Raw genomic sequence first — 20,813 nt, forward strand, 5'->3', positions numbered from 1 at the left:
CAGGTATTGTTAGAGCGATTCATGCCAGGTCGCCACGACAATAATCGCTCACTCTTGCTGGCGCGGATATGCTGATGGAGAGTCGTGGGAGTGCAGGTGGTGTCCATAGCCCCGTGCAGCGCATTTTGCCAACCAATGGCAACTCAAATAGGATAAGGCATGTTTCGGCATCGCATCTTGGCCCCATATCCCACGTCGGCAATGGTGCAGCGCCGAACGCTGGAGGAGCCATTCCGGAGAAATGACCTTGGAAGTCGCACTGCTGGATTTGATGATGTGTAATCAGCTGCAGGAACTTGAGAGCTGCAGCGGCTGCGCGATGAGGGTGAACGTGGGCCGCAAGAGATGGCTTCCTCTTTACCTGCTTGTATTAGAACCGAGTGTTGGGGCCAATACAACCTTTTCTTTACCCCACAAGCTTCCAGTTCTTACAGGTGAATCACAGTCGATGGGTGTTGATAGCTCTGGCTCTCAAGCGGTACGTCAGTGGACTTCAGGTTTGCGCCTGCCTGCGCGTCCGGGAAACGCGCGAAGACGGATGCGGCTTAGCACGACGCGTGAACCCGAACATCGGAGATTTAGACACGTTCTCCACGATACAAGTGATTAAGGTTCACATCGCGATCTGACCTATCTCACGTGCGATATCAGTCATCATGACCATGCTTAGAAAACAAAGGAAGTTATCGTGTGTTGCAGACGATGACATTCTCAGTCCAACAACCAGCCTAAAGGCGACATGGGCGCCCCAGCAGATGAATCTCTCAAATCTTACTAAGTCAAGCCGCATGCACTTCGTCGGCATAGCAAAATTGATATATCGAGCTTGCGCGTAGATGCCACATCACTTCAGCGCTCCCCTTCGATGTCCTCGTCCACTGGCACCTTCCCCTTCCTCTTCCCCTCCCCCTTCCCCTTCACTTGATCCTCAGGCGGAAGGAGCTTGACCTCGAGAAGACAGCATCCCCTACCAGCTTCTTCGCTACACTTCTCGCACTTCCTAGTATACCACATAGGCTCTCGGAGCTCGTTACCACTCGATATTACTCTAATTCTGCCCTCCTCGCTAGCTATTGTCTCGTTGGCGTGACTGCAGCTCTCATTCGGACACCGCCAGACGTATATCTTGACGAGCGGAGCTATATGGGGTTTGGCCTTGGTGGTTTGAGGCGTGTAATGAGACATGGCGAGAGCGCTTGCAGCTTTCTGTATGTAGGCTGTGCGATAGTATATTCGTTCAGGGTGTAGAGATAGTGTGGCTTTGGAAATGTGATTTGGAAATGGGGCGATGATACAACCACGTAAAGAAAAAGCTGGAATGCAAGTTGTGTGGGAGTTGGAATGCCCACAAAGAGTGCGCACGAGCCATTGTCATGCGCACAAAGACGATACGGTGAATGAAAGACAATCGACAGAACACCCTCCAGAACTCCAGACCGATCTAAGAGCTGCAGTCAAGGCTGAGAAGATCTTATATTCTGAAAAAGTAGATAGCGAGCTAGGTAAATCTTACAAATGTCGTTGAGTGCCGAAGCCATGACGAAGGACTGCGATGAAGCGCGAACAATCGACAACAATGCTTTGCCGTCCTTCTAGAACCCATCTCTTGCCCATTCCATCGCAAGAGCAAGACGTTTCTCGAAGAAGTGAGCACCTACGGCCCCTGGAGCATCCCAGTAGGTGGGTTCATCTTCAGCCTTGCGCCAGCCCATCTTCATGCGAAGGTCTTCCGCGTCCATGATCTCACCGAAAGGAACGATACGGAATTTTTGCATCGGAAGTACGTTCTCGTGCGCATTCAAACCACAGCAGCGCCTCCATTCGCGACACCAAGACTGCAAGAATGACCCCATTCTGACAGACTCGGGTTTCATCCCCAGCTCCTTGAGAATATTCTCTACGGCGACGGCATTGCCACGAAGACCTAGTACTACTACGAGACCGCACATGATAAGATCGCTAAGCGAGCTCTGTCCAAGATCGAGGTGCCATCTCACGGTCATGTGAGCGTAGCTCTCGCAGGTGAGAGCGACGAGGTTTAGATCATGGACGTGGCGGCGTAGATCTGAGAGGCTGCCGTAGTCCCCAAAATGTTCTTGAGCCAACAGAACGATGCAACGGATTCGCTGTCTCCAACTTTCGCTGCACATATCCAGGAAGCCTAGGAGCTGTGCAGGGGGTGTTTTTTCGATAAACTTGCCGCGTCGTTCCGGGTGGTACAGAAAGACGAGGTCATTTAGCTGCCATTCGACTCTGAGTGTCTCCGAGCGAAGCTGCCAGCAGGTGTACTGAAGCTGATTGGCTTCCCGTGGTTGACGCCAATCGGTACAGAAGTATGCCTTGTAGTCATCTTCGCGGTGGAAAATAAGGCCGTCTGACTCGTGAAGGGCGTATGTGTAGACTCGATCGCGCAATTCGCGGGGCAGGCGAAGAAAAGGGCTGGCATTGCTACACGCCATGGTGATAGCCTTATTGTAAGACTATTGGAAGTTATATCGCTTTTCAGTCCACCTCGTCCGTCCCACTAGAAAGAAAGCGCGGTTAACACAAACGAGGCGTAAAGCTGTCTAGTGCGGACAAGCTTTTAGATCGCGTTGGTTGCAGCATTAAACGCGCTCTCTGTAATGTGCTGGTTACAGCCCACAGTAATTGAGGTGAAACAAGAGCAAAAATCACTGTCGTACACCGATGGATGGCAGCAAAAAGAAAGCGAGTGTTGCATCGGCCGGGAATCTATCGTGTTGTTAGAACAATGGATCGAATGAAGTGGACGATCTAAGCTTACCGAACCCGGGGCTAGCCGAAACTGTCCAAGATGGATGGCAACGGCTAATTTTACCACTAAACCACCGATGCTGATGATCAGAGTGAAGGATTGGTTCACGTGATTTGATGGAAGTTCGGCTCACAAAACATTATATGTCCTCGAACGTCCCACCATGCTGCCTGCATAGACAACGACGGCATGGGATGAGTCTCTTCGTGGAGTAGAACGAGGGGTTGGTCAAATTTGCTCGCTTAAGAGCATGCTGCATGCAACTTTACTTTGACAAGGTTAGTGGCATCTTGACCTCCACTGTCTGCTCAGATATGGAGGCCCACGACAGTGTATAGCAGCATTCACAGAGATGACGGTGAAGATCCCTTCTCTTAATTTCTGCGGTACCTTCAAGTGATTTCGCTAACCTTAGTACACAATATGTGACCCCTCAGGCGTTCAGGTAGGTGCGCTTTATTTGGAGCTGTTCGAGTGCCCAATAATGGTGCAAGGTGTACGACAAGGTGTGTCAGCTGCTGGCGTTCAAGGATGCGATGCCGTGGGCGTATCCTGGGACGGGACGGCAGCCACCTTGGTACACGCCGTCCGATCCCGACGATCGGGGTCGCATGCGATGACGTCCGCGCGCGCATCTGATGGACGAAAAGTTGCTAACCGGTATCTAAAGATCCTTGCTGTATACTAACCCTGTAACACTTCCCTCTGAGTTACACTAGTCGTCTATTTGAATCTCAAGCGAAGGCATTGAAACGTGCACTGCTATCTGGTGGGTGAATTAATGCCAAGCACCTTGGCGCCATCTCGAATTCGGACGCCGCGGAACCCGCTCTCTGCCTCCAGACCCATTCCGCACTTCCGCTCTGCATCGCCATCCATGGAACAGCAGAACGTCTTTACACGTAAGCGTTGCTGACTGTCGTCATCGGTATTCGGTCTTTTGCGCGCGAGCGGTGTCGTGCTTCGACAAATTCATGACGCATCGCCCGGTACTTGAGCGCACGATGTAATCGGCCCTGATGGCGACCGGTACAACCTTTCGCCCGCATGTTCGTACAAGCAAGGTACGGCACGTACGGTGCTATGTACGACATGTACGAAGGTAAGGTTGTCGCGTGGAAAAGCGTAGGATTTGTGATCAGGCCAAACGGCAATCTGTTGAGTGTGGATACTGATTTCGCACAACAAGCCGGTCACTCGAAGGTGCGAACAGCGCGAGCATTAAGAGTACATCGATATTTTGGGGTGGCTCTCCACATTCCGATGGCTACAAATCTGTTTGTCCGACTAGTTGAAACCTCGCGGAGAGCATTTCCGACACATTGAGGCCCTGGTGGAACTGTTTTCACGGGTTTGGGTCGCTCTTCGGTGCTTCAGGCGTTCGGCCGAGCCCAAATCGATCCTCAAACCATCCGCTAAGAAGCGCTATCAGGACCAATTTCAGCTCCGCCCCGCTACAACAGCGCCCAGTACAGGAAGCAGGGACTTTGTCTCTAGTTGACCCTGAATCTAGCATCAGGGCAGTCTAGACTGCCGAATCTGCACTTGCTGCCTGGATAGCTTCTTGAACCAATCAAGATGACCGAATTTTGGCCGTATGCAGTCGTTCCGCAGCAGTCGGTGCCCGTGGCTTCCTGCCTCGTGTGAGCCCCTGCTTCGTCCGTTGGAGGAAGTAATGCACGCAATTGCGCCTGCGACGTAGTAAGCTCGGAGTCGCTAATGTCGACGCCCGACTCTCCCTAGACTTTTCTAATCGATCAGGACCCACAGCAGTCCCCATAGGCTCATGTATATCACTACAACCCCAATATTCTTTTGAGTAGTACCTGCTTGAAGCTTTCACCTCTAATTCCGGGATCCGATCTTTAGTCGCTATCATCATATCTCAGAAAGACGAGAATCCTGGACGGACTGTTCGATCAACGCCAAAATGGAGGGCCGTAGGAGGAGCAGCGGTATGAACATACCTTCCGGCGCTGGTGAAGACATCATGCGAACACTATCCCGCACATTTTCCGGCAAATCAAGACAAGACGATAACATCCAACGAGAAGACGACAGTGCAGACAGCGATTCCGCCAAGACCAAGGTGGATGAGTGGAGGCTGGCAAGCGATGTGAAGGATCTCCAGCAAAACGATCCAACCGATGGACGAAGACTTGGTGTTACATGGAGCGGGCTCACTGTCAAAGTGGTGCCTTCGGACGCACGTTTGCAGGAGAATGTGCTCAGCCAGTTCAACATTCCACAGCAGATCAAGGAGTCGCGACAAAAACCAGAACTGAAGACCATTCTCGACAACAGCTTCGGCAGCGTACAGCCGGGCGAGATGCTGCTGGTGCTGGGAAGGCCTGGATCCGGATGCACCACCTTACTGAAGATGCTCGCCAACAAGCGCAAGGGGTACGCACAAGTCGAAGGCGATGTGCACTTTGGCTCGATGGACGCCAAAGAAGCCCAAAAATACCGCGGAAACATTGTCATCAACACCGAAGAGGAGCTTTTCTTCCCTACGCTCACAGTAGGCAAGACCATGGACTTCGCTACAAGACTGAACATCCCACGTACTCTTCCGAGGGATTCCGCAACTCCCGAGGAGTATCGCCAGAAGTTCAAGTCATTCTTAATGGATTCTATGGGAATATCTCACACCGAGGACACCAAGGTCGGCGATGCCTTCGTCCGCGGTGTATCTGGCGGAGAGCGCAAACGAGTCTCTATCATCGAAACTTTGGCCAATCGCGCCAGCGTAGCCTGCTGGGTAAGTTCACCAACTATTCATGAAGCTAAGGATGATAAGCTTCTTCGGGTCCGCAATGATGGACGCTGACATGACACAGGATAATTCCACACGTGGTCTCGACGCAAGTACTGCTCTAGAGTACACTCGTGCTCTCAGATGCTTGACAGACGCGATGGGCATTGCTACAATCGTCACATTGTACCAGGCAGGCAACGGTATCTACGACCTTTTCGACAAAGTCCTCGTGCTCGACGAGGGCAAGCAAGTTTTCTACGGCACTCGCGAACAAGCTCGACCCTTCATGGAAGAGCAGGGATTCGTGTGCAGCGAGGGTGCGAACGTTGCCGACTTCCTCACTGGTGTGACAGTACCATCTGAGCGACAGATCAGATCCGGATTTGAAGGCTTCCCACGCAACAACATTGAGCTAGAGCAGGCCTACCAACGGTCTTCCATCAAGGCTGCCATGGAGCAAGAACTGTCATATCCCACAAGTGACGCCGCAAAGTCGAACACCAAGTCCTTTGTCGAAGCTATGGCGATAGACAAGTCGAAGCATCTTCCAGCATCATCCCCCATGACAGTCTCGTTCTATAACCAGGTGAAAGCCTGTGTGGCTCGGCAATACCAGATCCTCTGGGGAGACAAAGCGACGTTCATCATCAAGCAAGGTTCTACACTCTTCCAGGCAATCGTAAGTCTCACCATCCCTCTCCGAGCGACTATGCAATATCACAAGATGTATTCGAATTGATGGCTGACTCCGCTTTTAGATCGCCGGTTCGCTCTTCTACAACGCCCCCGCGACCTCATCTGGTCTGTTCGTCAAGGGAGGAGCTCTCTTCTTGGCTCTCCTCTTCAACGCATTGCTGGCCATGTCGGAGGTCACGGACAGCTTCTTCGGTCGCCCCATCCTCGCCAAACACAAGAACTTCGCTTTCTACAACCCGGCAGCTTTCTGTATCGCCCAGATCGCAGCCGATGTGCCGATTCTACTCTTCCAAGTCACTATGTTTATGGTAGTGCTGTATTGGATGGTGGCTTTGAAGGCTACAGCTGCTGCTTTCTTTACTGCATGGTAGGCGATAGAAGCTTATCTTACACATGAATCGTACTAACACGCTTTGACAGGTTTGTCGTATACGTCGTCACCTTCGTCATGACTGCCTTCTTCCGCATGGTCGGCGCCGCCTTCCCCAACTTCGACGCCGCTTCCAAGGTTTCGGGTTTCTCCATCACAGCTCTCATTCTCTACATCGGCTACCAGATCCCGAAGCCCGCGATGCATCCATGGTTCGTTTGGATCTACTGGATTGATCCTTTGAGCTATGGCTTCGAATCTCTGATGGCGAACGAGTTCTCCGGTCAAGACATCCCTTGTGTCAACAGCAACCTCATCCCGAACTTCCTTCCTCAATATCAGAACGGCGTCAACCAAGCTTGCGCAGGTGTTGGCGGAGCTAAGCCTGGAGCTACCTCGGTCAGTGGTGACGATTACCTGGAGAGTCTTTCTTACGCCAAGGGCCACATCTGGCGCAACGTCGGTATTCTGTTCGCCTGGTGGTTCCTCTTCGTGGGCCTCACAATCTTCTTCACACTCCGATGGGATGACTCGGCCAGCTCTGGAGGCGCTCTCCTGATCCCCCGTGAGAACAAGAAGAAGGTCCCACGCTCTATTACACCCGGCGATGAAGAAGCCCAGGCAAATGAGAAGAGCCCCAGAACCGACGGCGCTGACGAGAAAGCTACCGAAACTCAGGACCTGAGTGCCAACCTCATGCGCAACACCTCTGTCTTCACCTGGCGCAACCTATCTTACGTTGTCAAGACCCCATCTGGTGACCGCACGCTCCTGGACAATGTTCACGGCTACGTCAAACCTGGGATGCTGGGAGCTTTGATGGGCTCATCTGGTGCTGGCAAGACGACCCTCTTGGACGTATTGGCTCAGCGAAAGACTGATGGTACTATCCATGGAGAGATCCTTGTCGACGGCCGACCACTTCCTGTTTCATTCCAACGTTCTGCGGGCTACTGCGAGCAACTCGATGTCCACGAGCCTTTCGCGACCGTCCGGGAAGCACTCGAGTTTTCCGCCCTCCTTCGTCAAAGCCGCGACACCCCACGCGAGGAGAAGCTGGCTTACGTCGACACTATCATCGATCTGCTCGAGCTGCACGACCTGGAACATACATTGATTGGTCGCGTTGGAGCTGGCTTATCGGTTGAGCAGCGCAAGCGCGTCACTATTGGTGTCGAGCTTGTTTCCAAGCCTTCCATCTTGATCTTCCTCGATGAGCCTACCTGTAAGTATATGTTACCACCTATCGAGTACATCGCTAACACTATCTAGCTGGTTTGGACGGCCAAGCCGCTTTCAACACTGTTCGATTCCTTCGCAAGCTTGCCGACGTTGGCCAGGCTGTCTTGGTCACCATTCATCAACCGTCTGCTCTGCTCTTCGCCCAATTCGACACCCTTCTGCTTCTCGCAAAGGGTGGCAAGACCGTGTACTTCGGTGACATCGGCGACAACGCGGCTACCATTAAGGGATACTTTGAGCGATACGATGCTCCATGTCCTCCGGGTGCCAACCCAGCAGAACACATGATCGACGTGGTTACAGGCACACAGGGCAAAGATTGGCACCAAGTATGGCTAGACTCGCCAGAAGCTGCACGCATGCACCAAGACCTCGATCATATCATCACCGATGCTGCTGGCAAAGAGCCCGGTACCACGGACGACGGTCATGAGTTCGCGACGAGTCTCTGGACACAAACCAAGATTGTCACCAATAGGGCCAACGTCAGCATGTACCGCAACGTCGACTACGTTAACAACAAGTTCGCCCTTCACATCGGTACCGCACTGTTGATTGGGTTCAGTTTCTGGAAGATTGGCAACACCGTAGCCGACCAGCAGCTCGTCCTCTTCTCTCTGTTCAACTACATCTTCGTCGCACCAGGTGTTATTGCGCAACTACAGCCCCTCTTCATCGACCGTCGCGACATCTACGAAACACGTGAGAAGAAGTCGAAGATGTACTCTTGGATCGCCTTCGTCACCGGCCTCGTCGTCTCCGAGATTCCGTACCTCATCATCTGCGCCGTTCTCTACTACGTCTGCTTCTACTACACTGCTGGTCTTCCGTCGGACTCCAACAAGGCAGGCGCCGTGTTCTTCGTCATGCTCATCTATCAGTTCATCTACACGGGAATCGGCCAGTTCGTTGCTGCGTACGCCCCGAACGCTGTATTTGCCTCGCTGGTCAACCCCCTCATCATCGGAGTCCTTGTCTCTTTCTGTGGTGTACTGGTGCCGTATGCGCAGATCCAAGAGTTCTGGAGATACTGGATGTACTGGCTGAACCCCTTCAACTACCTCATGGGATCGTTGCTCGTCTTCACAGACTTTGACTGGGAGATCAACTGCTCCGAGTCGGAGTTTGCAATGTTCGATCCTCCATCTGGCCAGACATGTTCCGAATACTTGACAGCGTGGATGGCTGGACCAGGCAGTCGCACGAACCTCGTCAACCCTGATGCTACTTCCGACTGCAGAGTGTGCCAGTACACCAGAGGTAGCGACTACCTGTACACGGTCAACTTGAACGACTACTACTACGGATGGAGGGACGCGGCGATCTGCGTCATCTTCGCCATCTCGAGTTACGCTCTGGTCTATGTTCTCATGAAGCTGAGGACCAAGGCGAGTAAGAAGGCGGAGTGAGTGGGTGGCTGTGTGAATTTGCTGTTCGGCGCTCAGGAACCAAATTGCCTTCTGCTCACGACTGCATTTGAGTCCTTGGTTAACGTTTGGAGTCTTGGCTTTGTTTATCTTTTCTATTCATCTCTAAAAGTTCCATCTTTAGACAACTTTAGACCCTCTTTAGAATTAGCGCCTGATCCTAGAGCAGGTTCAAGTTTGCTACATGTAATATATTGTAATTCTTACCAACGCATCGCCAGCTACTTCATTTTGCATGCATCCAGGAGTGACAGGCTGGAACGACTGCCAATACTGAAGTATCACTTCAACAAGAGCTTTCGGAGGTGAAGGCAGGTCTCCAAGCCCATACTGAGACAACGTTCCAGTGGTGCAACATTTTTAGTGGCTTCCTACACGTGCACTGCGACGGCGCTAGTGAGTGAGAGAGTGAGACTCCACCACGCGCGCTCCGCAATTCCACCAACCGACACCAACGCGACTTTCTCCAAGCAACTTAACGCGTTTTTATAACGCGCCACGATACTCAATCACCATCGCGCATTCGCTCAAGATTCAGCGCGACCCTGCAATGCCCCCGAAAGCACGTACTCCTCGCGGCAAGGCCGCCGCCGCGGTCGAAGAAGCGCCTGTCGCATTGCCAATGAAGCGAGGTCGCGCCGCCAAAGCTAATGCTGTCGATGCTGCCGACGTCGTCGCCGAGCCCCCGAAGAAGCGCGGTCGCCCTGCGAAAGCACAAGCTGAAGAGCCCGTTGAGGCCGCGCTGGAGCCCAAGAAACGCGGTCGCCAGGCCAAGGTTGCGCCGGAGCCTGTCGTCGAAGAGACAGCAGTAGTAGCAGTCAAGAAGGGCAGAGGAAGGCCCAAGAAGGACGCCGTCACCGTACAGGAAGAAGATGCCCCAGTCAAGAGTCGTGGACGCCCCAAGAAAGAGGCTGTTGCAGAGCAAGCTCCAGCTACACCCAAGCGTGGCCGTCCAGCGCGCGCTGCAGTCGACCTTCACCGCGTCGCTGGCTCCCCTCGCATCGGCAAGAGGTCGTCTCCTCGCAACACCAACAAGGTCAAGCCTGAGCCCGTTGCTCGCCGCCTCGATCCACGTATGCGATCCAAATTGCGCACCCGACTGCCAGCCAAGAAGAGCGAGCCAGCTCCAAAGCCAACCTCCAGACGCGGACGGCCACCCAAGACTGCTGCCGCTGTTGCCCCTCCTCCGAAACAAGTGACCAAGTCCACGAAGCCTCTCGCCCCTCGCAAGATGCGCGGCCACACCGTGCGCCAAATCCCCGACCGATACATCGCGCAGATCGACCAATACCTCCACGATCTCATCGAAGCCGACGAGTCTCCTGCCGCAGAGGAGCAAGAGGACGGCGTAGTCGTTGAAGTTGAAGATGCCCAGGATGCGCTTGTGTCTTCAGAGCAAGATCGTGATCAATACCAAGAGGACAGCGATGGCGGTATCGACATGAACGGTCAACAAGACCTCGTTGAAGACGAGGAAGACATGCAGGCTGTTGCCGCGCTGCAGCAGCAGGAGAGAGAGGAGTACGCCGAAGACTCACCCGAGGAGGCAAACGACGACGAGTTCCCCGAAGAGCTCCCCGAGAACGACGAGCCTCAGTACCCAGACGATGGCGAGAACGACGAGAACATCGAGCCGGTACACGAGGAGGTTGAGATGAGCATGCACGACATCGAGATGGAGGCGGACGCGGATGGCAACACCCTTCTCACTACCATCGACACCGACATTGTGGTCCGCGACGATAGCCCTCCCCTAGATGTTGAAGAAGAGGATGGTCTTCTCAACGCGACTCCCCCCAGGCCTTCCGCGGCTGCTGCTATCTTCAGCTAGACGACTTGTGTCTGGCTGGAGGGTACATATCTGCTTCCGTTCTGGTTTTGCATTGCTGAGCGAGCGAAGTAGCATCTTCATTCTGATATCACATAGCTCCTGTACAAAGCTTTTCATTACTTGCAGGGCAAACGGTCAATGGAGCGAGCGACGGGGTTGTGCTCAGCCTGCTCATCCTCTTGACTACAGGGTTCGCGTTTGCGTCGCGAGACGTCTATAGCGGCCTTCTAGTACACATGAATACACACTACCAACAAACTCGTCTTGCATGTCACAGTAGTTGCTAATGACTTGAACAGGTTGTGCATCACACGACGACAGATAAGTACACTACGTCCCACTTCATCATCACGTCAACGAAAAGCATAGTGAATACCTCTGTGAGACATTTTGAAAACGACTTGGAAAACTTTACAATTACACTTGGGCTATAGTACTATCCTACCACCGATACCAGCTTTTAATTTTTACCTCCCCTCAACAACTCAATTTCGTCTCCGCCGTGCCGGGCCTACTTGGCCTACTCGTCTCAAAGACGCCCCTCCTTCTCCTCACCTCCTCACCCATCATGCGCCAATCCGTCCAGCAATGAAACCCCAATCGATCAACGTCGTAACTAATGCGCGAAGATAGAATTCCCCTCGCCATGCTCATGTCCATGACTGTGTCCGTGGCTGTGACCACCGCCAGAGGCGCTGTGGTTGTGCACGGTGGTACCGCTGGAGACTACCCTGGAGATCTTGGAGCCGCCACGGGCTGCGCCGCCACTGCTGGCGTGGTAGACGCTGCTAGCTGACTCTTCGAAACGCTCCATCTCGCGGCACTTCTCCTCGTACTTGGCCATGTACTCATCGCGCTCGCGGTCGGCCGCGTGACGCGCGGAGATGGCGCGCTCCTTCTGTTCGCGGGCCTCGTTGAGCAGGGTACGTAGTGAGGTTATCTCGAACTCGAACTCAGCGGAGGAGTCGTCGTAGGTGGAGATGGTCTCGGTGATCTCCTCGTACTTGTGCTTCCAGGCGTTGAGGTCGGAGTGCGCGCGGTCGCGAGCGTACTTCAGGTTGGTGATCTCGGTCTGGAAGATTACGAGCTTTTCCTGGAGGCTGCTGATCTCGCCAGTGAGGTGGCCGTGCTTGCCGCGTGAGTCTTCTCCCTCACGGTAGAGCACCTTGTTGCGCTCGGTCAGGGTGTGGATCTCTGACTTGATCTCAGTGATCGTCAGCTCTGCGCGGCGGAGGGAGTCTTCCAGGATGTTGATGCGGCGGTGGCCGTCTTCCACCTTGCGGTGCTCGTCGTGGAGGTCTTGCTTGACTTGGTCGCGCTCAATGACAACAAGGCGGTGGTCCTCGCGAGAGCGGTCGATGGCATCTCGGAGCTCTGTGCGCTCGAGCTCAACGTCCCTCAACTTCTCCTTGACGGAAACGACCTCGCGCTTGATGTGCTCGTACTTGAGTGAGAACTCGTTAGCACGGGCGTCGGCCTCCTCCCAACCTTGAGCCTTGGCCTTCACCTCACGGCGGAGGTTGTCAATGGTCAGAGCGTGGTCATCACGCTCTGTCTCAATGATGCGGACAGTCTCCTTGAGCTTGTGAAGCTCACGCTGCACACGGTCGTGTCGCTCAGTGAGCTCAGTGTACTCGCGGGTAGTCTCGTCAACGCGAGATTTCGCGCGCTTCAACTCTTCGTGCAGACGATCCTTCTCGTGGAGGTGTTCGTCCCGCTCAAGCTCGAACATCTTGATACGGTCCGTAAGAGTGAGGACCTCCTTGCGAGTAGACTCAAACTTGGAAGTAGTCTCGTTGTACTTGCTCTTGAGCTCAGTGTGCTCACGAAGAAGTGTCCTGAGCTCATTGTGGTGCTTGTCTGAATCGAATCGAGCGGAATCGCGTTCGCCTTCACAGATCTTCAGCCTGGAGTACGCAGCCGCTAGCTCCGCCCTGGTCCTCTCGTGATCACCATGAGTGAGCGTGATTGAGCTTTGAAGTTCGTGTAGCTCATGTCGGGTGTTCTCCAGGTCGCGGTCGCGATCGGAAAGCTTCTTCTTGTGGTCGGTCACTTGAGTAAGGGCAGCGTTAAGCTCAAGAACGAGCTTCTCCACCTGCCTCTTCCTCTCACCGTGTTCATGACCATAATGTGAGTGCTCAGCTTCTTTGCGCTGGATCTCTTCCGTCACCTCCTCGACGGTGATAAGAAGCTCATCCCTCTCACGGGAGAGACTGTCTCGCTCAGCCATGATACGAGACCATGACTCTTTGAGCGAAGAAGCCTCTCGGGAGGCGGTAGACATGAGGTCCATCAAGGCGAAGAATTTGCCCTCAGCTTGTGATGTGAGCTCTGTAGACATCTTGCTTCGATGTGACTGGAGGAAGCTGCTTGCTCGACGAGAGGATGAGCTGGTCTGACGAGTCGTTCGACGTGTCAGTGATGAGCTGTGGCCGCCACCATTTGCTTGACTGGCGAATGAGAAAGATCGGTTGCCTGTGGGGGAGGAAGGCTCAGAAAAGACATCGCGAAGTCCACTGGCCTTGAGCTTCATGATAGTGAGCCTCTCGGGCGAGATATCGGCGGTGGTATCGAATGTGTCTGTCATTGTGATGATGTGAGGTATTGAGAGAGATGTGAAGATGTTTGAGATGTATATGCTATGAGAGTGAGCGGAAAGTGGTACTTATGCTGTCAGTGCCGTCAACCAGCATCCTGCCCCACGTACCATGGTAGCGTATCACAAGCGGCACATCAATACTGCCATCGGTATAGTCAGCTCCTCGCATCAACGAGCTGGTCGTGGCTTGCAGCTTGGAGGTATGTTCCCACGTATGACGCAACGTTCTCAGAGCATTTGGCAAACTGGAGGAGCTATCCCAGCTGCCGTTCGATACGCTGCACTGTTACTGGAAAGGCACATGCAGCAACTTGGAACCATGCATGAGATAAGTGGGACCTCTTCATCAAGTGTCGGCGACTCAAGAGGTGGAGGTAACCATCGTAACATTCAGCTTGAACGAGCACCGCCTAGGAGATCAGACCCGGCATTGCCATATGCAATGACGATCCTTCGTAGCGCAAGTCGATGAAAGGGATTTTGGCCTTGCCGCTCTCGCTTGTCGGGGCATTGGACTGCATGATGGATCAGCTTACGACTGGATGATGTGATGCCAGGCGCGGGTAGATCACCAGGGCTGGGTATCTCGATGCTGCAGATCGCAGATCATATATGGGGGCGGGCCGCGCTATAGCATCCTCGCCGAGTCGACAGCGCCATCGCTTGACCTCGCTTGCTTCTTTCGGCCGCTACATGACGCCAAAGCTTTCGATAGTCCTAAACGGGAGTCCGTCTTCCAACGCGAGGGAAGAGCCGTGGGCCAATGGAATTGCCTGGCATGCTGGACCGGACCGCCATCAGGCAATCGGAAACGTCGGCCATGACCGAGCAATATGATAGCGAACGCCATTGGAGGGGAAGCTACACCGGTGCACGCCTGGCCATTACCAGTGTAGTGTATCAGTGAGCGATGATCGAAGAGCCGGTGGTTGTAAGACGTAGCTCCAGATCGTGCGGCGGCTCTGAGGCATGGTTGACGCTAGCACATGACCCCGCCCTTGTCGATGAAGAAGCAACGAAGGAGCGGAGGAGTTCGCATCGCCAAACCTGCGTCGAGTCTGGAACAGAAACATAGCAAACCTATCGATTCCAGAGACGTTGGTAGGAGATGTTCAAGCACCAGCAGGAACTTCACCCGTGCTTCAAGCATTTTCCTAATGCGGGTCTCGGTTCTGCACATCGTACCCGCACTTGCAGCGACGTCACAGCTAGACGAGAATTCGGGAAAGAGCGATCAAACCCCGACTGAACGCATCGATGGAGGTGTCCGGTAGTCTGTACTGATCCTGCACGTCCTTTCTCATACGTCTTGCGTTTTGGCTAGCGCGACACGGCCCTCCAGCTTCATGTAATCCGCATGCATTCCCTTCAACGGTAACACCGATGGTCTTTGATAGGCATCCCCGAACCGAGCACACGCACGACGAGTTTACATTCCAACATTTTTCGTTTCTGTCCGGCCGCAATTCATTGCCAACGCGTCTCACAATGATGTGGTATCAAATACAACTTGCGTCTTTCAGAACAGACGACTCTTGGATAAAATGATTCGGCTCATCGCAACGTCTTTCTCACAATAGCAACGGACATGACGGGGCCCGTCATGTCTAATTTCCTGTCGCGAAGGCAAGTCATCGATCAAGAGAGGTGAGCCAGTACTAGCAGATCCCATTTAGCTGAGTCGCCGCGGCCTTGATAAGTCCTTTGCAACGGATGGTCTTACTGTGTACAGCGTCCGATCACCACATCATGAATTGAAGAAGTGATTACATCCAGGAGTCTTTGCGCAGTGAACTTAACATAGAGATGTGGCGTATACTACCTTGCGTTACCGCTACCCAAACTTGAAACGATGTCTTCTTTGAAGATCGAGTTCATAAGAGCCGGAGAGGGTAAGCCCTGACGAAAAGAAGACTGACATCTTTGTTCGAGCATCTAAATCCAGATCTCACTAGACACCTTTTGGGCTTGTTCTTGGTAAGGAGCCATACTTGAAAGAAGTCTGCGAACGGCGCTCGTATCGCAGATATGATAAATGTGCCCAAAGGTAAGTCGAATGTGGTGCGTCAAGAGCGACACTTCGTTCTTTACGGTTCCGAGACCATCCATCCCTCTTTGCACTCACCTACCTTCCCGATACACACGCCGTCATGAAACTATCCCTCACCCCCATCTTCGCGCTTTCACTCCTCACCACATCCATCGATGCTTATGAATTCAAAACCGGATCAGGAGTTTGTGCCAAGCGTTATGAAAAATGCACAGAACCATGGGTTTACTCTTGCGAATGTAATTCGGGCTGGATTGTAAGTCTTCCATGTCTTATACGAGGTTGTGCACGCGCTTACTGTTATCAATACAGGTGCAGTGTAGTGGTGGCGGGACCCGCTTAGATCCAACCCCTGTGAAATGGATGCCTCTTCTTAACTGTCCAAAGCCGGACAAGAAGGGAGGGCTGCAATGTGTTTCTGGGATGTGCACTAAGTGGCGGCCTGACCTGCTATCGATTTAGAGCTCTTCTCATGTTGTTGGTAGACAAGTGCCGGTGGGGTGTAGATGTATTGGCCAACTCAGACAGTAATTGGTTCGCTCTTACACCGTTGCACCTTGATGGGATTCGACTTATTGTTTGGGTTCGCAGTCGTGCTATCGACGTTGTTTCGTTGCCTTGCGTCTAGTACATAACGAGATACCTGATGCCGCTGTGAAGGCCACATGCATTGGAGACATACGGTACCTAGATAGATGGTATTATATGGGACAGAATTCGCCGTTCATATGAATTAACAAAGTTGCGCGAACATGTGATGTCATTACGACAGGACGCTGATACATGTAAGGTGGCATGGTGCCCAGGTGTTGTTGAGGAGATGGGGCCAAGTCTGATCTCCACGATCATTCGGGCTGCCCACAGGTCCGCGCTCCCGGAGTACGCGAGAATGAATGATGGGCGTGCTGCCACAGAGGCTTTGAACTCGGACAAGCCGCATCCTGATCCAGATCGTGTTCAACACGCGTGACGAAGAAGGTACGGTCGCTGAACATCGTGTCGGTAGGGTTCGGCTTGAGTTCGGCCTTGAGACGACCCCACAACTAGCGAGGCTTGGGCTGTTTCAGTTCTGCCCTTTACCGAGAGCCGCGAAATTTGGCGCACCTCTCAAAGATATCACGCTCACCCAGTCGTTGGAACCCAAGCTGCCCGACAATCGATAAAGAAACGCGTGTGATTTGCTTCGAGACACGAAACAGGACACTGAGGCAGGTATTAATCGCATTACGCGTTCAATGCTGAGAGCGTCCACTTCACTATACCAAAGGAATCGACGCGACTCGTTGTTATCTGTCTGTTCAGCTGCACTTTTGCGATCGCGCGCGCCGAAGATATCAGAATCCGACTATGTCGCTGACGTCAAGGGACCAATATTTGTCACCCTGTACCGAGAATGAGTACCTCTGTTGCGAAGACCAATCCGATTGGGACAAAGAGAAAGACAAATTACGAGGCCGAGTCCTTCGTGTTACTCTAAGCCAACAGGTGCATATCTCTAGGTAAGTTGGGACGATTAATATATATAGATACTGAAGACTGTCGCTCACATCTTGATCAGTGACATCATGAGGTCATTAAAGCTTCATACGGGATGGCTACAAAGTCTTGAAATCGCCAATTACGCAGCCAATATCTCAGATGGTGATGTCCTTGACTTGGTCTCACGGAACAATGGGTTACGCGAAATCATGCTATTGAACATCAATCTAACGGACAAATCAATCATTCATATTCTCGGACATTGTCCAGATATCGTATCCATTTCAACTGGCGGTGACAGTTCTGGCGGAAATGGGCGGATCAAAGGCCATTTTGCATCCTACATGAACAAGCAGGAAAATATGCACAAATGGAAGAAATTGACAACTATCACTTTTTGGGATCAGCCAATCGACAGGGCACAAATTAGAGGCTTACTCAAAAAGCGACCGAACCTACATATCGATCAGTTGCAGACGCCCAGCGCCGAAGTAGTGAAATCGCTCACGGATGCCGGCATCTCACCTTCCAACAAGGAACTATCAGATACGGCAATTACCGAGGAGTTTGCTAAAGCATCACAAATCGTGCCCGTTATATCTTTCTGGAGAAACGGCAAGGTTAGAGGCCCAGACATGGCGGATTTGGTGCGATTAGAACAGACTCGGTTGGACGCTATCCGGCGGTGTAAGGCTGAGCTTCAAGCTTGGGCTGAGTATGAGGCAGAGTCAGAACTTGAGGTGGAGGCTGAAAAGATCCCTGAAGAACCAGAGAGTTCTAGAAAGCGGACTCTAGACCCGGCCTCTCCATCATCACCACGGCCAGCTCGAAAGGTCGCAAGACGGGAAGTTTCCGATCTCCGTCACGAAGAAGATGCAAAGCAGGCCGACAGGACGAGTAGCACGAACGTCAATGAAGCGTCATCAAGTATGGAAAACACCTCTGGGAACGCCAACGCAGGCAGCAGCTCTGACGGAAGCGCCTTGACTAAGAGCGTCATCAAAGAAGAACCTTTGGTCGAGGATGACTTCGGAGTGAACTACGAGGCAGCCGAAACCCATGGAGGAGATGCATTGGATGAGGAGGAGGATGCTATGATGAGGACTGTAATCAAGAGAGACGATAGTGTATGACCAAAGCCGATTTCAATGAAGAGACATGTTCAGTGTTTCAGGTGGCTTTCACTTCAGTATTGAGAGCGCGCAAGCGTGCCTACAACTGAGACCAAATTGGGTGATGGCGCCCTGGAAGCGCTAGTATGACATCATCGTTGTTTAGCCTGGACTTATCAGCAGGCTCTATTATCAACTCTATACGAGCGAGCAGATCCCTCTTATTCCACATTAAACGCTAATGACATTGTCTCTTTCGTGTTCCGAGAGCACGATGTGTGCAGACGCTTTTTGGTTTCAGTTGCGGCCAGGCATCCTCGGGGCCCATACTAGTTACCGGTACCCCCCGCCCAACGGGCCCGGCTGTTTCGGGAAGGTTCGTTCCTGCAGGCCGAGGAACCTCAACATGTCCACAGTCACCGGTCGCTCAACACCAACTCCCTATGAGGATACGGCACGGTTTACATGTCAGTGAACTGCTATCGATGCCAAGTTGACTCCATCCTCGCGCGCGACAAGCAGCACAACCGGGCCCCACTGTCTGATCTGCCCCCACGTCACACCTTCGAAGCCACGCACTTACCAACACCGAACGATGTCGTTAGAAGCAACTCGCAAATATTGGCTACTACTACCTGAGAACCAGCGCGTAGCATGTGATAGTGCAGATAAATGGCATTGGAGAAAAGAGAGAGAGAAACTGCTGCGAGGCCGAGTGTATGATGTTTTTCTGACGTGCGACATTCTGATATTACGGTATGTTCAGACGACGAAGAAGTCCATTGTCTGAAAGCCATGACTCACAGCTTCATTAGCTCTATGAAGACTTCGCTAAAGCTTCATACCGGCTTTCTGAAACGCCTTTGGTTGAGCGACAGGGAAGGCAATCTCTCAGACGGCGACGTGCGCGCGATTGTTGCACGGAATCACCTCCTACTCGATATCAACTTATATGCACCAAATTTGACAGACAAGGCACTTATCGCCATTCTAAAACACTGTCGATCTGTCGTGTTTGTTGGAATTCACGGCTTGCCTAGCACAAATGGGTGTATCAAAGGCTATTTCGTTGATTTTATGAACATGCGGGAAAATCAGCGCGAATGGCCGTTGCTGAATGAATTGCGGCTAGACAATCAACCCATCGAAGAAGCTCGAATGAGAAGCGTCACCGAAAAAAGACACGGACTAGAGATTCGGCAAAGCATTGCGCTTACTCCTGCTGTAGCTGAGGCGCTGTCCAACGCTGGTGTCAATATACCAGGCGCGGAACATATCGCAACTAAGTGGCGCAGAGGGCATGTCGTAGGCATAGACTGGGTAGCATTGGTGCGCAGAGAGCAAGCGAGGCTGGATGACTTGAAACAGCTTGCGATACAACTTCAAAATGAAATGCTTCAACGGATTCGACAGATGATTGATGAAAAGCACCGGCAGCAGGAGGAAGATGACATACTGGATGAAGATCGACGAGAGCGAGACAGGACTAGACTTTTAGTCGATTCTGCGCACAGTGATACAGAAGAGCCTGGGTCAGAAGAGACTGGGTTAGAAGAAACTGGACCAGAAGAGAGCTGTTCCGAGGCAGAAGAATCGGGCGATGAAGGTCTGGATGATCTTGATACTAGACGTCTGGGTAGTTATGAGGACACTACAGAGGAGGGAGACTCTGAAGCAGATGAACTCGAGGAAGAGGAAGATATCTTAGAAGAGGAAGAATCAGAAGCAGATGGGCTCGAAGAAGGGACCGGAGAAGAGCATTCGGATGAAGAAGATTGTTCCCAAGAAGAGACCGGCGGGGAAGAGGAGGAGAACGACGATGAAAGATATCAAAATGAGGAAGAGGCGCATCCCTCAATCAAAGCCGAAAGAATTGCACAGATTGCAGACCAAGAGATCCCCAGTACAGAACCCAGATATTGGGCCCCTGTGGAACGGAACACAGGAACAACGATAAAACAAGAAAGCCGCCTGAGTGTAGCGAGGAGTTTACCAAGAGAACCGACATCGACATCTGCCGATGAAGAGCATGACATGCGCATCGCAAATGGAACTCATCTTCAAGACGAGAGGCAACTGAGCGACCGCATGATGGAGGACTCTGAAGATGAGCTAGTCAACCAGGTCAAAAGCGAAAGTAGAATGCATGCACAAGATTCAGCACGCTCCGGGAACGACATCGAACGCTCTAATGTTGTCAAAACGTATTACCCACGCACACCCATTTCACCCCTCGAGTTTCCGGGTTCTATCACACTCAGATTTAGCAGTCCTCAGGATTGGGAGCGACGATGGCAGAGGGCACAGCGTCGCACAGGCATACGCATGGTCATTTTCGAACCAAGCTTTGCTGTCACAGTGTAAGTTGTCTTCATCTGTCATTGAATCTATTATTAGCATACTAAATCTAAACAGTGCCGACATCAATATGCTAGCTTGGTCACCAGCAACATTCAGTTCATCTATTCTTGCG

General features: G+C 52.5%; 5 protein-coding genes and 1 non-coding gene across 6 annotated transcripts; 4 read left to right on the forward strand and 2 right to left on the reverse strand.

The window, feature by feature from the left end:
* Positions 1-2,717: 2,717 nt before the first annotated feature.
* J4E83_001317 lies at positions 2,718-2,856 on the reverse strand. The gene has a single exon. It is a non-coding gene; the product is annotated as a tRNA-Gly (tRNA).
* A 1,850-nt stretch (positions 2,857-4,706) lies between these two features.
* On the forward strand, positions 4,707-9,251 carry J4E83_001318 (uncharacterized protein; the record flags this gene model as incomplete). The annotated part of the gene is made up of 5 exons (XM_049328274.1): positions 4,707-5,537; positions 5,617-6,213; positions 6,293-6,597; positions 6,651-7,825; positions 7,873-9,251. The coding sequence occupies 5 exons, from the start codon at positions 4,707-4,709 to the stop codon at positions 9,249-9,251; spliced, it is 4,287 nt and encodes a 1,428-aa protein (XP_049192792.1).
* Positions 9,252-9,819: 568 nt separating this feature from the next.
* J4E83_001319 (uncharacterized protein) lies at positions 9,820-11,100 on the forward strand (the record flags this gene model as incomplete). The annotated part of the gene is made up of 1 exon (XM_049328275.1): positions 9,820-11,100. The coding sequence occupies one exon, from the start codon at positions 9,820-9,822 to the stop codon at positions 11,098-11,100; it is 1,281 nt and encodes a 426-aa protein (XP_049192793.1).
* A 616-nt stretch (positions 11,101-11,716) lies between these two features.
* Positions 11,717-13,687, reverse strand: J4E83_001320 (uncharacterized protein; the record flags this gene model as incomplete). The annotated part of the gene is made up of 1 exon (XM_049328276.1): positions 11,717-13,687. The coding sequence occupies one exon, from the start codon at positions 13,685-13,687 to the stop codon at positions 11,717-11,719; it is 1,971 nt and encodes a 656-aa protein (XP_049192794.1).
* A 3,885-nt stretch (positions 13,688-17,572) lies between these two features.
* Positions 17,573-18,361, forward strand: J4E83_001321 (uncharacterized protein; the record flags this gene model as incomplete). Its single annotated transcript, XM_049328277.1, has 1 exon — positions 17,573-18,361. The coding sequence occupies one exon, from the start codon at positions 17,573-17,575 to the stop codon at positions 18,359-18,361; it is 789 nt and encodes a 262-aa protein (XP_049192795.1).
* A 1,279-nt stretch (positions 18,362-19,640) lies between these two features.
* On the forward strand, positions 19,641-20,704 carry J4E83_001322 (uncharacterized protein; the record flags this gene model as incomplete). The annotated part of the gene is made up of 2 exons (XM_049328278.1): positions 19,641-19,645; positions 19,678-20,704. 2 exons carry the CDS (start codon positions 19,641-19,643, stop codon positions 20,702-20,704), a joined length of 1,032 nt encoding a protein of 343 aa, XP_049192796.1.
* Positions 20,705-20,813: the final 109 nt, after the last annotated feature.

This window comes from Alternaria metachromatica, assembly GCF_023757995.1.
Source record: "Alternaria metachromatica strain BMP 0045 chromosome Unknown scaffold_2, whole genome shotgun sequence".
Lineage (NCBI taxonomy): Eukaryota > Fungi > Ascomycota > Dothideomycetes > Pleosporales > Pleosporaceae > Alternaria > Alternaria metachromatica.